General features: G+C 45.1%; 1 protein-coding gene across 7 annotated transcripts in view; it reads left to right on the top strand.

Annotated features, from left to right (window-relative positions):
- Positions 1-18409, top strand: part of SPTBN1 (spectrin beta, non-erythrocytic 1) — a 134773-nt gene that overhangs the window by 47413 nt on the left and 68951 nt on the right. The window contains exon 1 of one of the 7 annotated variants that reach the window (XM_040554236.1): positions 7803-9146. The exons of 5 other annotated variants lie outside the window; for them this stretch is intronic. In XM_040554236.1, the coding sequence (XP_040410170.1) occupies positions 9038-9146 (109 nt within the window). In that variant the 5' untranslated portion in view covers positions 7803-9037. Of the gene's footprint in view, positions 1-7802; positions 9147-18409 lie in introns of those variants that run through there. One more of the 7 variants, XM_040554237.1, reaches the window with a different exon arrangement.

Below are 18409 nucleotides of genomic sequence, written 5' to 3'. Positions count from 1 at the left end.
CATCAGGTCTCCAGATGTACACCAGGCCTTCCTTCACAGAGGGCTGACACTGTGCTAAGGACAGCAGTTCGGTAATTCGGTAAAATAAGGTATGAGAACATTCTTGTAGTAAATGTAGGACATGTGAAAAAGTGCTGTAGTTGAGAAGTGATTAAATAATAAAAAGCTATCTGTACCTAGAGGCAAAAGATGGAAAACTAATGTATGTTCACTGACTGCGTGTGCATGTATGCATATGCCTATCTGCTTTTAGGATCTGACCAATGAAATACCCACAAGGGTGAGCCTGACAGCAGTAAATCTGCTCTGCCATACCTGGCTGTTAGATGCGCGGTCACTGCACTAACATTCATGGTCCGTACAGGCACGGATTTTAGGTGAGCGTGTTGCCTTATCTCCCGGACTGGCACAGTGCAGCTCTCCTGTCTATTGTAGTTTTCATCATTCATTTATTACCATGGCATCAGGAAAGACTAAAAGCACCAGGGGATGTGCTTTTGGCTGCCTGCAGAACAGAGAGGAGTGGTGCAGCGCTCTGCAGCAGCGACAGGCAAGCCCAGCAATGAGAGGCGGGTAGGGCTGGGTGAGTAAAACACTCTGGCTACCCCAGCTGCTTGAAGAAAGCAAGAATACTGCCTGTGAGATACCTCCCGCATAGCTGGTGAGAGCTGAGCCAGGCACGGTAGTAGAGCAGGGATAAAGCCACGCTGAAGTCGGGAGGTTAGGAGAACAACCAACCAAGCTGTCAGCTGGTATGGGATTGGCATCTTCCTGCTGGCTTCTGTGAGACCACGTTGACTTACACTAGCTGGGGATCTGAGCCATAGTGGCCATCATGGGAAACTTGAGCATTAGGCTTTTTTCAGCCTTCATCTTTGCTGTTGGAACCAATGTTTTGGGGATATTTAATGCAGAGAAACCATGGGATAACTAGTAATGGCTTTTGGTTGAAATGTAGTTGTTCTAGATATTTTGCTGCATCATCTTAATGGAAAGGATTTCTCATTTATAGAAACTTTGTGCCAATACTGGCAATATCTTTTTTTTTTTTAATTTAATTTACAATTTTATCAAGGATGAGCTTGGCCGTGGATGCACTTCAGAACCTAGTCATGAGCCTATAATTTAAAAGAAGTCTTTCCACAAAAAATGCGTATGCAGAATTTTTCTTCTTATGTCTTTGAATGTTTTCTTATGTCTTTAGCAACTAACTAGTGATGTTTCTGTATTTATTTTATTTATTCAGCCAAATCTGCAATGTGCCTTGAATTTTTCCTTCTATTTGTTGCTTGGATACTGCATGAAAGCACTCCCTGAAGTATAAATAATGTGTAGCAGAGCATACTGCAAAGCGAAATTCAATACAGGATTAAAAAATGTTTACTAATTTCTGTTAACCTTGGAGCTTTTCTAATGGGGAAAGATTAGTGATGAAATCATCCCCTTGGATCAGAGCTTTGATTCTTATCTTGAGGTAATATCCTGGAGAGATAGAAACCCAGATTGCCTTGGGAGGTGAATTGCCTTGATGGGAAGAGGCAAAAAGAATAGTAACAGGAGTGAGAACCAGACAAGTACAGAGGATGATGAAAATTCATTTCCAAGTGCTACTTTTTAGTACCTGACATTCTTCCTAGCAGTTCTGATCTCTTCTAGTGAGCAAAGCAACCACAATTTTTTTTTTCAATCACTTTGTGTTGCGTGACAGTTTTTTATGTTGTTTTTCTTTCTTTAAATGTTATTAAGCCTTTAAGGTGGATGTGTGTCAGGCATGGACAGTGTTTGTACATCTAAGTGTGCATGTGTAATATTTACTATATGCTCTTTATATATAAGAATGAAATACATGGTTTACTGTGGAATAATATCTTCAAGTTTCAGACAATCAGTACTTGTCAAATGATCATTATGCTTTTTTGCAGACAGGCTATCCCCAGACGGTGAAATTTTGTGGGTAAGGTTCCCAGGAAGAAGGTTTTAGGCTAAAGAGATGTTTCGTTTACCTTGGCTTTAAAAGTGAGGCTTTCAGTTCATGGTTCTACATCTAGGATTAAAAAACAAAACTCAACTTCCAGCAATTTTTTTTTTCTTACATTTTCCTTCTGCTTTCTGTCTGGTTTATTTTGAATGAGCTACAGGGTCAATGCAAGCCTGTACCAAGGCTGTTCTGGAGCTTTGTTGCTTGGGTATAAGCAGAGCTAAAGTTCTTTAGGAGGCCCAGTTAAGTTCAGAGGTTTCTAGTTCAAGGGCTTGAGTTCCTCTGTGTATGGAACTGGTGGAACGGAAAGGTGCCTTTTCCCTGAACTCACAGTCTGTGTGTGGCTGGTCACCATTAAGAAATATTTGCAAATATTAACACAGCCTATATGTTTTCTGCGCTATGTATGGGAAGCACGGGAAATAGTAGAAATAGAGACCCTAAAGATATGTTCAGCTTACTGTTTTTAGCCTATTTTCATTTGGCTCAGTGGAAATACAAGATTAATCACTCAGGCATGAAAATTCATAATGCAGCAACACTGCTTCTTCATCCTGTGTTCACAGTCAAACTCTGGAAAAAAAAAAAAAAAACAAAAAAAAAACAGTGCAAGTGGAAGAGCACAAAAAGGACTGGGGAGTCTCTCTTTTTCCATCCTACATATAAATGTAGGTGCAATTCAGACAGAGGAGGAAAGGGGTGAGAGGAGTCAATCAAAATAATACCAGCTTCTAAAAAAGCATGTTAAAACCTGTACAATTTATTCTGGAAGAAAAACAAGAAGTGTTTTCATGACAAAATTTCAGAGAAAGCGAGTATGTTAAGTGCATACCTGTGTACCATATTTGATTTTCATAGGCTTTTTAAAAGGTTTTTAAATCTAAGTCAAGTAGCAAGCCAAGAGCATTTCATGGGCCACAGAGAAAACCTGTGAATGTAATTTTTTGGGTTCTTCAGGGACAGCTTCCCTGCTTTTAGTTCAGAGCATGGGAAAGCCATACAGTTCAGAAGAACCTGTTTGGACTGCAATATGTACCAACAGAAACCGTATTTTTTTTCCACACGTGAAGTGATCGTGTATCCCTTCCCTGCAGGCTTTCCTGGCAGATGTTCCACTGTTGCAGTGTGCAAAGCCGTGCTCTTGCAAAAGTCATGTCAACTTTCCTGTTAATCCGGGAGTTGTGTAAACTGTTCACGCTGAAACCTGAAACCAGGTGGAACTGACCTGGTTTGAGCAGTAAATTGATATTCTGGCCTGATTTGCCCAAGGATCCCCAAAGGTTTCGTTACAGCGTGTGGGTTCCTCCCGAGCAGCCCAGGAGCACGGCAGTGCCTGGACCCCGCAGAACACTGGGAGGCCAGCCAGGGGAAGGCGTGTGAGCAGGCCCTTCTGTGATAAATCCTTGTCCCTTGCTTTTTAATTTGTCCCTTTCCCTTCCCTCTCGATTCCACTGGGTCTCCCAAGCCCATGTGTGTCAAGGAGAATACATCTGGAAGAGACTTGGAGCAGCAAATGCCTTCGTAGTTGCCACTGACCTAAAATCCCCTTCAAACAGAAGTTAATTCTGTTCTGTTGTTCTGAACTGTTGCTTCCGAGAAGCTCTTGTTGTGTCTGGGGCTTTCTCACCTGATGCAGCAGTTACTACACGTGGCAGGATAGTGAGTTTGGGAGAGGAGCCCTTCTGTTGCCACCAGTACCCACAGCAGGGAGGTGTGATGAACTTGGCGTGGTGATGGGCTCCTCTCTGCTCCCGCATCTTGTATGCGGACTGGAGGGAGAGCAGCTAGCTCTGCAGGGCTAAGGTTGTGCAAATTGTCAAATCTGATAAAAAATAACTGTTTCTAGAACAACCCACAGCAAGAACATCTTGCCTTAGTGAGACTATCGCATATGCAAGGAGAGATTCTCCTGTTACTGAGCAGACCGAGGCATTGGCAGAGAAGTGGAGAAGGGCAGACGTGATGGAGTTTCCAGTTCCTAACTGTGGCGCTGAGGGGCTGTGTATGAACTTCACCCCCTGTCAGGAGAAGAACAAATGTTTGTGTGATTTTTGGTGGCATTTTAGATTAATAAATCATCCTTTTTATCTCACATCTTTTTCTAGTTAGTCACCAAGTAGAGAATTTACAAGAGCAAATAAGAGTAAAAAGGAAAGACAGAGGTGATGATTAACCAGATTTGTAATTATTGTAAGCTCTGGAGTGCACGCTGCTTCTCATTAGAAAGATAATTGTCTTTCGTGGAGTTGTAAAATCACATCTTTGTTTCAGAGCACAGCAGTGCAAAGCCTGCATTTATTTTATGGTACCCGGGGAACATTTTGTGAAATTCCGCATTGGTTTTTCACATATGCATAGATGACTGGTTTTGTGGGCGGGCCTGTTTGGGACTTCGTGTCCACCACACATGCTGCCTTCCCTGTCGACCCAGTAAAGCCAGCCAGCTTTGGCTGACTGGACTGGAAGACAGCATGGTCTGACGGGTGGATAAGGCTGTCAGGCCACTTGTAGCTATTCCTATTCTAGTGAGGCTGTGGGAGTACAGCAAAGGTGCGAACCTAATGCTTGTTTTCTGCAAAAGTTATCAACTGGATCTTTAGCCTGGAACTTCTTAGAATTTTGTCTGTAGGTTTTTTTTGGGGGGATACACTAAGATTTTAGTTCTGGTGGTTTTTTTGGCTAAGAAAAGCGATGGTTTTATTCAATCTTAGAAACACTAATAGTTAGGGATTTGGATGGCAATTTTGCTAGCTTTAACATCGCTTTTTTCCCTTGAATTGTTGTGTGGTCGGAGCCCATTCACCTCAGCAGCACTTTTCAGAAGCAGTGCCAAGACAGATCCTGGGACAGATCCTTTCTGTTCTGGGGCAAGCACCTGCCTCCAGATGTTGCTTCTGTATTCATATTGTTCCTGTAATCAACCTCTTGTTCTCCTTGAGGCTTTGCAAAGCTCTAATCATGTCAACTAAGTCACGCTTTGCATTACTGCATGTATTTATGGTTAAGTGGATAATCACTTGCGTTTTTATTTAATAACTCTTAACAAGTACACAAACAATGCAAGCCGTCATTACCAGTCAAGCAGGGAGAGGTACAATTCAACGAATACAAGCAAAAAGTATCTCACAGCAATGGGAGGAAAGTGGGAACAAAATTTAAGAAAAAAATCCCACCTCCCTCCCTGGCTACCAGAAGTTAACACATGATTTGCTCCTTAGTGTTCTCCACCACTGTAGTCAGCGATGAATCACACCATGGACAATTTCAAGCTGGGCTGATTTGATAAGTTACACTTGGATCAGTGCTCAAACGTTATCTTGTTTATGGCCTCTAAAGCATTAATTCCCCTCCATAACATATAATCTAATTAGTATTGTCAAGAGTGCAGTCAATTAGAGAGAAACAGAGAAAATGAGTGAAAACTAGCTATAAAAAGGGCTTTGTGCATGTGAAAACCTTGGGATCAATTTGATGCATTGCTGTGTAACAGCGGTAAGCAGGTCCCAGGGTCACTGGTTCAGAGTCAACAGTAAGTGAATGTATTAGGGCTGATGTTACCCAAATAAAAATGGGAACTGGCGGAATGCCCGTTTTTAAGAAGTTGCTACATACAGTGTGAAGTTTCACAAATCCAGGCAGATCCCCATTTTGCTTTGCTCTTTTTACTGAATTACCACCAACCTGTTAAGTGGAGCCTTCAAAATGTACGCAGGAGACGCAGCAAAGCATAAGTGATGTTCTGGCAGATGAGTTGGAAGCACCCGGTGATCAGGGCCATCCCAAGGAGCTGATACCATCATTAACAAAGCTGTCACATCTGTTGCCTGGGGACCTGTTGTTCAGCCCAAATGCCAACCTGGATGGCCGCTAAAATGAGGTCAGAGTTTCACAGCCAGTGCTGCTGGGTTCTCCATAATGTCTTTGTGTCGTGTGTCCCTGTGCGTTAAAGCTTGCACAAAATCTGCTCAGTTCAAACACATTCCTCCCCTGTCCTCTGGTTTTCCTCCTGCTTGCTGTGTAGCCTGCACTGCTCTGTACCTGCTGCAGCTCCTTCTCTTTTTCAGGTGGCATGGAGTGTTACAGGGCAGGCCAGAACTGGGGGGACAGGACAAAAAAACTGCTCAAAACCCAACTTTTGTTAAGCTTACGATTCCCAAGAAATGCTAACCAGATTCAGTTGTCCCATAGGGGATGATCCAAAGTGTATATTCATGTAGGTGTTATTAATGTTTTATGACAGGGTGGGGAATGCCAGCCAGTGTTTTATATGGGTCAAAGCCAAATGATTATTTTTATTTTTTAATGTTTTGTTTTTGTAATATTTTACTTTTCAATATTTTTAATAACAGCCACGTGCATTAGTGCATCGCCTGCCAAAGGTGTTGGGAAAACTTTCAGCTGGGGAAAAGTTCCTGGCTCCTGATTTATGCCCTTAAAGATGATAAAAAATAGTCCAGCTCTCCTGTCACTCACTTGGACCTGAGGGCTGCCTTGTGAACTCACATAGCAACACCTGTTTGCTCAAGGTGGGACAGTAATGAGCCGATACGCCTGCAGGTAGGGCCTGGCTGCCTGCCTGCTCTCGAGGGGAAGGGTTTTGTTTAATTATAACATAGCTCCGGCATCGCAGGCAAAAGCTGCTGTTGGTAGAAAGCTGCAGGAAAAAATCCTGCAACAGAAATAAGCCTGTACTTGTGTGCTGGGCAAAGCGTGCTCCTGGAGCTTTGAGGAGCTTGCAGTTGGATGTTAACGGCTCAGTTTACTGAGCACTGCTCTTGTGAATTGTGGAGCCCTCTGTATTTTTGTCTTCCCCTTCCCCCCAGCCTGGAAATCGGGTGGCCGCTGCCGCACTGCTTGGGTCTCAGTGCCAGAGGGACAGCTGGCTGTACAGAGATTACCAGGGGAAGGTTTAGCAGGAACGTGGGGCTCACCACGCCAGCATCAGTGCATTGTTGTCTTGAGAGCAGCATCCTGCCTGCAGCAGCAGCAAGTACAGGTGCTTCCTCAAGTCCCCTTCTTGCCTTTCAAACACTTATTTTAGGGCCTGAGCCTGCAGCACCTCGCTGCATTGTCCAGCGGTGTTCCAGCCGTACAGTCGCTTTTCTTCCCCGACGCTGTAAAAAAATCTGCTCTGGGCAGCTGAACAGGCTTCAGTGGCACAGGCGTGGGTAGTGCTAGAAAGACTGAAGGCCAGCTTTCAGAAAGACCAAAGCATTTTAGGCTCAGCTTGAAGTCTCCTGTAGCACCACAAGTCTTGTGTAAACACAGCTCTATTGATATAAAGGGGTTCACTGCAATATGCTAGCAAAAGCCCTTCTGTATCAATACAATAAGGAATTCTGGGCTAGGGATCGGTTGTTGTTTTAAGCAAACCAGTATAGTTAAAAGCTATAAATATTTTAAATGTATTTATGACTTAGGGAGCAGTGTGCCAGGCATTTCCAACAGCCCGTGTGTTTTTGGAAACCCCAGCTCTAGTTGGGAAGTGTTGACTTCCATCACTTTTCCTGAATTTATAACTGCTCGTGGCTGGATTTGTTGCCCATTTGTTCCCCGGGGTGCTGCTGATGGCTGGTTGGATTTCCAGCTTGAGCCTCGCTGGAGCCGGGGCTGCAATGAGCTTCTCCCACAGAAATTGTCCTCAGATTACTATATGACTCAAAACTTGTGAAAATACAGCATCAAAACAAAGGCAACATTTTGAAACGTTTAATGAGGGGATGGAGTGGGAGGAGAAGAGAACATTGATTCAAGTGGAAAGGAATTTGGAAATGCAAGAAATTAAAAAAAAAAAAAAAAGAGAAAACGTTTGTATGAATGTTATCAGCAGTTTGAAAAGCAGGCAGGCAGACAATTCAGATTGGGGATATATATGCAGAATTGACCTTTTAATTTTGCTTAGAATGAGTGAGTGTAGGAGCTCCTACACCTGGGGGATGGCTGATGTGTCATGGACCTGATGGCATCTTCAGGAGCCCACCTCAGCCCGCAGGGACTGGTCCTGCACTTGGCTGGGCCCCCATGTACCCAGCCCCCGCCATCCCGCTGGCTGGGTGGCCGCATCCCCGGGCTGTGCCAGAATCCTCAGCACCAGCAAGCGACGCGAAACAGAGCACCAGGAGCGGGCTGCTTAAAGAGTCTTTTGGCCAGGGCTTCGCTTGTTCCTGGCGTGGTGGCGAGCACGGCACGCTTTTTTGAGCCCTCCCCTCGCCTGCTGCTAAATACTGGATGAGCATTCCTGTCTACGAGTTGCTTTGTCAAGTGAACAGTCTCGAAAATGAGCGACGAGAAGCGCCCTCCTTTTCATGCGATAGTAATCTGAGACTTTTCCGTTACATGAGGCTCTCGACAAAAGCTTGTAATTCCACCAGCTTTGTTCAGGGAGATACCACTGGCCCCCTGGCCGCGGAGGTGCCCCGGGGTCGGCGGCCGGGCCCTGCAGCCAGCTCTCCCGGTGGGTCGGGTGCTGCTGAGCGGAAGGAGCCGCTTCGGTGTTTCGTCCGCCGTCTGGCTCTTCCCCTGCTCCGCCGCCCCTTCGCCCTTGGTACAGCCTTCGTTTCCTCCAGAGTGCCGTATGGTAATCAAGTGACATCAGCCTCCACCCGGGCGGCTGCTGATTGTGTTACAAACCAGCAGAAGGATCTGAGGTGTGCGCGGCTCCTGCAAGTGCCGGCAAGGACGGCAGAGCGTGGCTCCCTGCTGCTTTTACCAGGCGGAATCGCAAGCTGGCTTTTATTTGATTGAGTTTTGCCAGTGCTGGGCGAGCGTTTGAAACCTGATTTAGGCACTTGAGAGTTGCCTGGAGTGGAGTGGGGAAAAAACAAGACACCAAAAAACCCTCCTGGTGCTTTAAGTTTGAGCCCGTTACAGGCAGTTTACCGCCAACCCACACGGCTGGATTTTGAACCGAAGCTGTTATTTGCTTAGGGCTCAGCGAGAGCGTTTTCTCTAGGGACTGAAGCCAAACTTCTGAGGAAGCTGGGATTTACCTGGATGTATGGTAGAGAAACCTGTGGTTTCTTTATGCTGCAGTTCATCGTATCCCTGTGTTACCTGTAAATGGAATTACAAAAATCAACCAGTATGCCTGGGCCCTTGTCCCCAGGATATGCAGCCCAGGTACCGTATAACTATAATCAGTTAGAAGGAAGATTCAAGCAGTTGCAAGGTAAGCCCGTGCTGTTTTTTTGTAAGTGTTGCTATGATGTGATCCCGTAAACATGTTAGCCTGGGCTTGTTCTCATTGAATCAAGGCTTTAACGATAACAGAGGCCAAAAGCAGTGCTATGGCACCAAGCTTTGCGTGCTTTCAGAAGGTACCGTGCAACTTTTATCCCTGTGAAGGTGTCCTCAGTCTTACAGTGTTACGGTGCTGGTTCAGCGCTGAGCCACTCAGCCGTGCGGGTGAGGACTAACCAGACCAAGTCACTTTAAACAGTAAGGGGGAGAGTGAGGAAGTGGTCTTTCCGTTTATTTTTGCCTTAAATAAAATACAGTTGTAACTGTGGAAACTAATTGTAAAATCATAGCTTTGTTTGGGTGCACTTTGCAGTACAGCACCTCTTTCTAACTGCCTGCCTGCACCTTGTAAAGACGGGTAGCTTGATTTCTTCAAATCAGGAGCACTTGCATCGTTTCCAAACAAGCTGCTTTGCTTGAACTCGTGTTGATAGTAGATCACTCAAAAAGCATTCACACAATTCAACGTTCCTAATTTTCTTTATCATGTACTATTCTACTTCTAGACAGAGAGAACGTCCTGCAGTGCCTCCCCATTACCTTCTCTATCAGATGGGAAGAGAAACCAGGGGTTTCTATTGGGGAGCGGTGGCGTGCTGGATAGAGGGTAGGCCTCTGAGCTGTGCTGGGAGCCCGGGCTCTCAGCGGTGACCTGGAGGAGGATTGGGCCCGGCGTCTCCCTGCCTCAGGTGCTGCTGCTTCCCTGTGCAAGGCAGGTCTCAGGGATGAATGAACTCTTGGCACTGCAGTTTCAAAATCAGAAAGAATTCTTAGCCAAAGCCAAACCTCCTCCTTCTCTATATCCATGTGGCTCTGTAAATAAGGCCGGAGTACAGTGAAGTTCATCCCTTCTGTGCAAGTTTCTTATTTTACTGTGGTCTATGCCACAAGCGTGGTCCTGTGGTTCCCGTCCGAGAGGGAGGAAGAGCCTTGGTTAGTGCAAAGAATGTTCCTATTTGTTGGCTTAAGGAGGGAGGCAGAAAAATCTTTCATTCATACTACTTTGTTTATCTCGTAAACTGGCTCGCAGTAATGGCTGCGTACTGGATGTAATAAGATAAAATGACAGCAACTTAAACACTGGTAACTTAGGCATTCCTCAGGCAAGGCATAGAAAATCCAGGCTCCGAACTTGCACACGAGGGAATACGTTAGAGGCTTTATCTTGGTCATCTGTCAGATCTTAGGCTGCAGTGCTTGCTTTAAAAAGAGTGCGGTAAGTCTGTGGCACAGGGGAAGAAGTGCTGGCACATGCCTCTTTCTTTGCTGGTTAAGTTAGCAGTCTAAAGAAGGCAGATTTTATCATTTGCAGGGTCACTGCTTCAGGAATCCATTATCTGTGTGTTTACATCACATTGAAAGAGGAAAGGAGACCGCAGTGTTGAAAGCACAGAAAGTGAGTTTTGCTTCAGTGGAATGTGGTGTTGACTTGGGGGGAGGAAGGGGGATTGCAATACTCCCCTTAAATTTACTGCTATTTCCTGTAACGAAAGAGATAAAATGCAGGGAGTTCCTCTGAAAAGAGGGACTTTGCAGTAGACCATCCATAGCTGTTTATTCATGCTGCAGAGAGGACAGACAGGCTTGAAAAGTAGTGCTGACAATGATCTCAGCCAGGGTGGAGCTTCAGTACAGGAAATGTTTTAAATTATGCACTAGACACTCCCTGAAATGCTAAATAACTATACAAAATATTGTGTGCTGTAAAGGGAGTGGCTTAACTGCAGACACAGAGGTGTCTTTCCTTGGATTAATAGCTCTTTGTTTGGAGAGTATCTAACAGCCATTATTTGGTAGTTGCAGAAATTTCAAATGACTTCTGTTTCCTGCTAGGGGCTCCGGTAACATCACAGGGCCTTCTGTGGCACTGCAGGCTGCTCCATGCATCCCAGGCTTAGACCCAGCCAGGATGAGCTGAATACATGTAGGACTTTTAAATTACAATTCTGTCACCAGTTGGAAGGGGTACAAGTGAATAAGACCAGAGACATTTAAAACATTTTTCAGTCTCTGGTAAAAAGTACCTTTAAAGCTTTACTTTCTTCTTATCATTGTGCTTTCCCCCTTTATAACAGGGTTTCACCCCTCTTGCCCCTGGCAGCATGGCTTGGCACCATACAGGGTACTTTAGACTCCACCTGTGTTCTTCCCACACTGAATTTGCCCCTCATTTCTCACAGTTCCTGAGAGTATGCATGTGAATCCATGGCTTTGCACTAGCCTGTAGCAAGGTGTGGTTCAGGCCTAGCAGAGGTTGGAATCTTTCCTCAAGAAAAGCACTTTAAGAGCACATTTCGACTAAAAGTACAGAGAGCTAGTGCTCAGGCCCTATACTAAGCAGAAGTGTGAATCAGAAATGAGATGAGGATACCTCTCTGATCTCATCTTTCCTAAGGTAGCGGATATGGTTGGTTTGGCACTGTAAGTCTCACTTGAGAAGAAAAGAAGAACCAGGAGACAACCTAATTCTGCCCTAAAATGCTAGCAACAAAGCGAATTTGGATGCAGATTTGAATGACCACTTAGGCACTCTTACATTCCACCTCTGTTAAGTGCCTTGAAGTGGTGATTTTTATGGAAACTGTTGTTAAACTTGGCGGTGGTGGCTGGCGGAGCCTTTCAGGCAGATCTTCCAGCCCTGTGCCACGGGGGCATGAAGCCCGTGCAAGCTGTGGGACTGCACCTGGGCAGGGTTGCCTTGCGGGGATCCCCGCCATTCTCCTCGCGGGGCCCAAGTGAAGCAGGAGGTGGCAGAAGATGTTGCTAGGAGTGCATCAAGGCTGTTGCGGTGTCAAAAGAAATCCTGAAGTCCGTGTGTGGTAACAGAGAAGCAGAGGCTGGTGGCAACGGTGTAAACGGTGCTACAGGGAGGCGTGTGTTGAAGCGGCTGTGACTAGAAGGGGAAATCCAGATCATCAGCAGGACTCCTCAGCGTACTCAGTCCTGGTGCTCAGGAGGATGTCAGTGCAGGTGTGGAGAGAAAAAATGCTTTCACAAGTTCTGTTTTCTTTTGTAAGCTTTGTTAGTCCTTATTATGGTTTGTTCGCCCAGTCCTGGAATGATAAGCAAGAGATTGTATCAGTGGTTGCTATCATCTTAAACCTAGGTGTGGAGCTTCAGTTCTCACGGCTGGTTGTTCAGCAAAAAGGGATCGTGTTGTAAGGCTGGAGTAACTCTCTGCAAGTAAAGACAGGACCCCAAAACTTGTTTGTGGAAAACGTGTTGCCATGTAGCTTATGCAGGGTATGTCCATGGAGGAAATACATCCTGTTCAGCTGAGGGCTTGCGTGACAAGCAAAACAGATAGGTTGTAACTGCAAACCAAGACATCACTGGGGCTGCGTTAACATTCCAGGATCTTTGGGGGTCCTGGAGGGGTTTCAGGGTTGGCAGGAAGATGCAAGTCAGGAATTTGCAAGTAGATCCCCGCAGCTGTATCACCTTCCGCAGCAAAGGTGAAGGCGCCTGAGTGGCAGTGCCAGGGGAAGCTGTCAGGGCGAGAGCAGCTGTCATTGCTGTTCGCAGGCTGCTTCCCACCTGGCTAACAGGACGGCATGGTGTTTGTTAGCACTGCTGGCAGTTAGTAGCTTGGTGGCTTGTTCAGTTCCTGCAATGTAGTTGGGAAGCTGGGCCTCAGCTCTACGGCTGGGCCAGAGGTGCGAGACTTCAGAGGTAATCACAAATCTGAACTCCCAGGGGAAGGGAGCAGGCCAGATCTGTGCTCCTGATAAATTGCTGGGGAAAGCCAGCTTCCAGAGGAGCTGGATGCTGTACCCTGCTGTGTGGTACATTCTGATTTTGTTTAGTTTGTCTAATGTTGAATTTTAGGTGGAAATGTAATTTGTTTCCTGCAAGAAAGTCTCATCCCCAGATCCCTGCCTGTGCCCAAGGACCAAAGGGAGCTGCTGCTGGGAACTGACATGTGTGTCCGAGTTGCTCAAGGACTGGCCTAGGTTAGAGTAGTGAGATCTGCTACACCCAGGATCCTCTGAAGTTATGTGGGTGCCCTTTGAAAAGTTTCACCAGCTGCGCTCCTTGTTGCAAGATTTACGTGCTAAAGGCTTTCACAGTCGCTTGCTAGCAGTGACCTGCATAGCTACAGGCAGCGATTGCTGAAGGACATCCTACTTTGTCTACCAGATTGGTCACTGGCACTTCTTGTCATGGCAATTCCCGTTAAAGGTGAAACGGGGGAAGGTTTAATTTAATTTCAGATGAAATGGGTCTGGTTTGTGTTTGTTCCCCTCCCCCTCCTCTCAGACCCACAAATTGCAAGTATGTCCATATTCTTCTGGCAAATCTTGCTTGGTTTTCTGCTGTCGGCAACCCTTCCAAAATCTTCGTCACAGCATACTTCAGTCTTCTGTTTTCAGTGGACACATGGGCACGAGCTAAATGGTTGGAAGCCCTATCAGATTTGCAAAGACTTAAGTGACTGCAAATGCAGCGTGCATGTCTGTGATAGTCGGGCCCTTATTCTTTCTGATGTAAAGTCTTTCTGCAAATATATTTGAACGTTAGACTCAGTTTTATGGCATTTTAGCTATCTGCAACAAAGATGGTAGCTGAATATTAGTGAAATCTTTGTCTAGAAATGTTTCAAATGGACAGTTGTTACGAAAAGGTTATAAAAAGCGATCTTGCCAACTAATTGAGTGTGTAATTTCAGGATTTAACTTGGAGGAAATGATTGGGTAAGTGTTGTAGCTAACATATCCAAGTTCTTTTCCAAAAGGAACGTTTTTACCAAATCACTTGCTAGGCCTTGTACTTGATTCTTGTCTCTTCAAAAAATGAACCAGTCAAATCTAAACTTTCCACATCCTCCTACCTTTCTTTACCAGTCTGGGGGAAGCTGTGGCACAAAACTGATGCAGAATCAGCGAGAGGGCTGTCAGGGCTGCCTTATCATTGCTGCCCTCTCCAGAAATAAGAGCCTACCATTACACTGTTGAAACTGTGGAGTGACAGAGACACTCTCTTATTTATGCCTGGACCTAAATGTTGCAGCAAGGGATGAGGAATCAGTTTCATGCCCTTCCTTTGGGGATGGACTGATCAGATCAGTATGGTTGGAAGTAAAAGCCATGTTTCAGTGATCATGCTTGATGTCTATTAATTTTGTTACACATAAGCTACCTAATTGTGCCACCACTCAAATTTTTGTCTAGGTGATACATAGCAAGCCCACAGAAGAAGATTTTGTTGTAGATTCTGGATTAGTTTGTCTATGAAGGATAAACTTCAAAAACACCCAGGAAATTAAAACATTTAAACCCTTTGCTCCCATTCTCTACCAATCATGATATTAAAAACTAAATAAAAGTGAGACTTTTAGGAAAACTTAACAGAAAGTTCTTGCCAAAGTTTTTCTTTCAGAACAAATGGTAAGCAGTAAACATACTAGTTTGTTAATACTAACATGTTAGTGTATTTTCCCTGTTTTGCAGGGCTGTTGAGGACAGAATGGCAACTCCATCTTTTCTGCTAGATAAACTGCTACTGTGGCTCAAGACTAACTAAGTGAGGGCTAAGATGTTTCTTACTGTTAAAGAAATAAAATAAGTCTTGATAATCTCCTAGGTACTGAAGTTAACAGTTTTATCCTAAACTCCTTTCTCTTCCTAAAACCTCTGAATCCTTTTTCATGTCTTCAGATTTCTGAGAAGTGTCCTTCTGGTTGTGAGTTTTGGAACTTGGGGAGATGCAGAAGGCAAATTAAAACAGCACAGAGTAGAGTGTTTCTGCTAGTATGGTCACTGTTGATCCAGTTGAAAAAGTAAACGTTTGAATTGGATTTGGCTCCTCACTGAAATAACTGTGAAAATTCACAACTCTGAACTGTTGCCTCCATTTTTATTTTTTATTTTTTTGTATTCTGTTCTCTTTACTTTCTATTTAGATCATTTGTAGTATTTGTTTCTAACTACATGGATAAACAGCTTAATTTTAAAACAAACAGAAAACTCTGACTCTGGAATATTAAAAAAAAAAAAAGGCAATTGCTGTGTACCTCTGTGGCTCTGAAATTGTGAAGTAAACAACACTTGTAAGCAGATATGTTCACACGTGATGGTAAGGTGATCTTTGAATACCCCCAGGGCGGTTTGTTGCCAGTTAGAACAGTGAAATGATTTGTGTGATGTACTTAACTGGTGTAAAGCCCCGTAGCTCTGGGAATCTGGAAACACAGTGATTTGTGCTAGCGCTGGAGCTGGCCTTTTGTGTTTCTGCGCTGGATGCGTCTAATGAGCTAAATGCCCCAGACAGTCCCAGTGTACCGCAGGCATGTTGTAACCACGTAGGAGTGCAGGGTCCTATTCCAAATATTTCTTCTGTCCAAGAGCCCCACTCAAATCGATTGTAGGTTTTTGCCACTAACTTCTGTGGAAAGTGAGGCAGTAAATAAGACTACAGATGGAGATGGAAGTGGTGATTAAAAGCCAGAACAATGATAGGATTTCATTCTTGATTTTTTCTGAAATCTGTTTTGTGAGATTGTTCTTTCTCCTTTTCTTTCTGTCTTTCTGTTTTCTCCTGGGTGCATCCTTTGATTATTAAAGCGGGTGAAATGCTACCTAAGCCAAGGAGCCAAGCTGAAGAAAATCAAATAGCAGATTTGCAGCATGATTCACAAAATCCATGTTTCCTATTGCCTGTACTAATCTACTCTGCTGTGGTGCCACAGCGCAGGGCGTGGGGATCAGGAAGGTGCACATACCTGCCGCTTATGCGCGTGTCCTGAATTTCATGGCAGTAGTCGCATTAACTTCTTCACAGTGGTGAGCCAGTTCATTCAAAGAGTGTTTGATTGCTAACAGCTCTGAAGACCTTTTTGTTCCTGTTTCAGTTGCATCAGGAAGTATTAAGTATCAGCTATTCAGTAGTAGGGTATGACAATGACGTTTTTCCTTATGTGAAAATGAATTATCTCTCTTGAGTAAACAGGACTGGGAAAACTGTTTAGCCTATTATTGGGAATTAGTCTCTTAACTTTAAAAGCTGTGGCAAAAGATAGAAAATCAAGTAAATAAGGTTTTGTGCTCTTCCCACAAAAAAGCCGGAGTGGAATTTGATGTGGAAATGAGCACCAGGGCTGGCAGGTACCAACCCATTGCCTACCTGAGGAGACGGGTCAGCCACTAGCTGGGCTGCTGGGGCTGCTGCTGGCTGCTGGCCCTTTCGGAGGGTCACTGGCAGAGAGCACGGTCTGTGGTCCCAGCAGGCCTGCACTCCCTGCCTGGCTCTGGGCAGGAGGGTTTTGCTCCTGGTGTGCCTTCCAGCACGTTTCAGTCACGCAGGGACCAGACTGGAGCTGGCATTTGCACCTGAGGCAGTCCTGGCCCTGCAGTCCTCCACGATAGCCTGAAGGCAATTAAGGAGGGCATGTAAGGACAGTCTAAAATCGCCGGCTGCTCCTAAAAACACACACAGCAGAATCCTTCCATCCCTTTCAGAGGAAGGAACACAAGCAGGACGGTGACCACTCATGCTTGTGACTTTGATGTGGAGCCTGAGGTCAGGGTGGCCGGGAGAGCCCACGTTAACACAAAGGCCTTGTACAGTTGCTGCTGGAACGAGGGTATCCCGGGCTGAGAGCTGCCTTTGTTGGAAGAGAGCTACTGTAGCCAAACTAATATTAACCGCTCTCCCTAGCCGGGCTGAATGCCCCACTGTTTCCCTTAGAAAGAAGCTTAAAGAAAAAGGCCCTTCAGTTTTTGAGGGGAGCGGCGCAGTCAGACTGGCACGCATGCAGAAATTGTGGCAGAGTCCAGAGGCCGTGTTCATGGCTTCTCAGAGGCCTTGTGAAAGGTCTGGCATTAGCGAGTGGCCTTTTCCCCAAGATGACTGGAAAAGTAGATAATGCCGTGTTCAGTCAAGTCGGGTTTGTTCATAAAAAACAAGAACTGGAACTCCTGGCAGCGCAGGCCCAGCTACGCTGGCAGGACAAGCTTGCACTTCACAGGGTCAGTGTTGTGTGTGACCTGTGCTTTGGTAGAATATCCAGTTCTGCACAGCTTTCAGTAAAACTCTGCTGAGCTCGGGGGGAAGGTCATAAATATGATTTCTCATTTACAAATTTTGTGTATTCTCTGCCTTAGCAAGCAGAAGTATCATCCCAGATGGCATTGTGGAGGAATCGGTTTGTTGTTCCTTGCAGAGACTGCAAGCGTCTCTGCCTTGGGTGTTGTCACAGTGGCAAGGCGAATGTTCACAAGGCTCGGTGTGGGCTTGGGCAGCTGGGTTTTGTTTGTTTCGGATTTTCTTGTCTGTCTGGTTTAGTTTTATCAGAACTGAGTTTTCGGGTAGAATAGCTAGAGAAACATGCAAAAGAGTAAATAAGGTGTGGTGCCAAGGTACAGAAATTATCTGTGTTACCACAGGACTCTAATCGTAAGCAAGGGGTGGCCGTACATCTGTGAAGATTGAACGAAATGGCGCCTTGTTGCAAAGAGACTGAGTCTTTCTGAACAAAATAAATGCTGTCTGCCCAGATTTTTCTTGATAAAAACACTCTGGTGTAGGAAAGATACCTACATTTAACTCAAGGGCTTGGCAAACTCTCCAGAAAGCCAGTCAATCTGCAGAGCCCCCTTCTCTGATGATCTAAGCCAAGGGAGACCCATCAAGGGTGTTGAACCCACACAATGGCTCAGTCTTCTCTCGGGAGATCTTGTCTCTCAGATTCAGGCCTGCTCCCTCGTTCTTCTCAAATAACTGCTCCTCTTGGGGTTCAGCTTCTCCACGCTGGCCCTGTACACTGGGTTCAGTCCTTCCATTCCCCTTACCAAAAAAAAAGCCAAGTGTTTGTTTTGCCCAGGCACTGCTTCCAGTTTTTTGAATATGATTTGGTTCCAGGAAAAACAGGAGTGTGTTAACATGGCTGTCTCATCTGCAGTCAACTGACTACAGTTTGCTTTGGGTAATTATTAATTCTGCATCTCGTTTAATATATTTCCTTGGTTATCTCCAGGGAAACTAGACTTACTCTGGTAGTGCAACTGCCTTTTTTTCAGGGTGTGTTCCTCTTTTCAGCTTTTCCAGGTTGTCTGGCAATATAATGAAAAAGATTGCTCTGAAATTGCGGATGTGACTGTACTTTGATTGCATGAGTCATAGTCATTACAGAATGACGATTCAGTACAGCTCTGAATAAATAGGGAGGTGTCTGGAAACGTCAGACATCGGTTT

This window comes from Cygnus olor, chromosome 3 (genome assembly GCF_009769625.2).
Source record: "Cygnus olor isolate bCygOlo1 chromosome 3, bCygOlo1.pri.v2, whole genome shotgun sequence".
NCBI lineage: Eukaryota > Metazoa > Chordata > Aves > Anseriformes > Anatidae > Cygnus > Cygnus olor.
The sequence above is the reverse complement of the archived record's forward strand: the minus strand, read 5'-3'. Positions and strand labels throughout refer to the sequence as shown.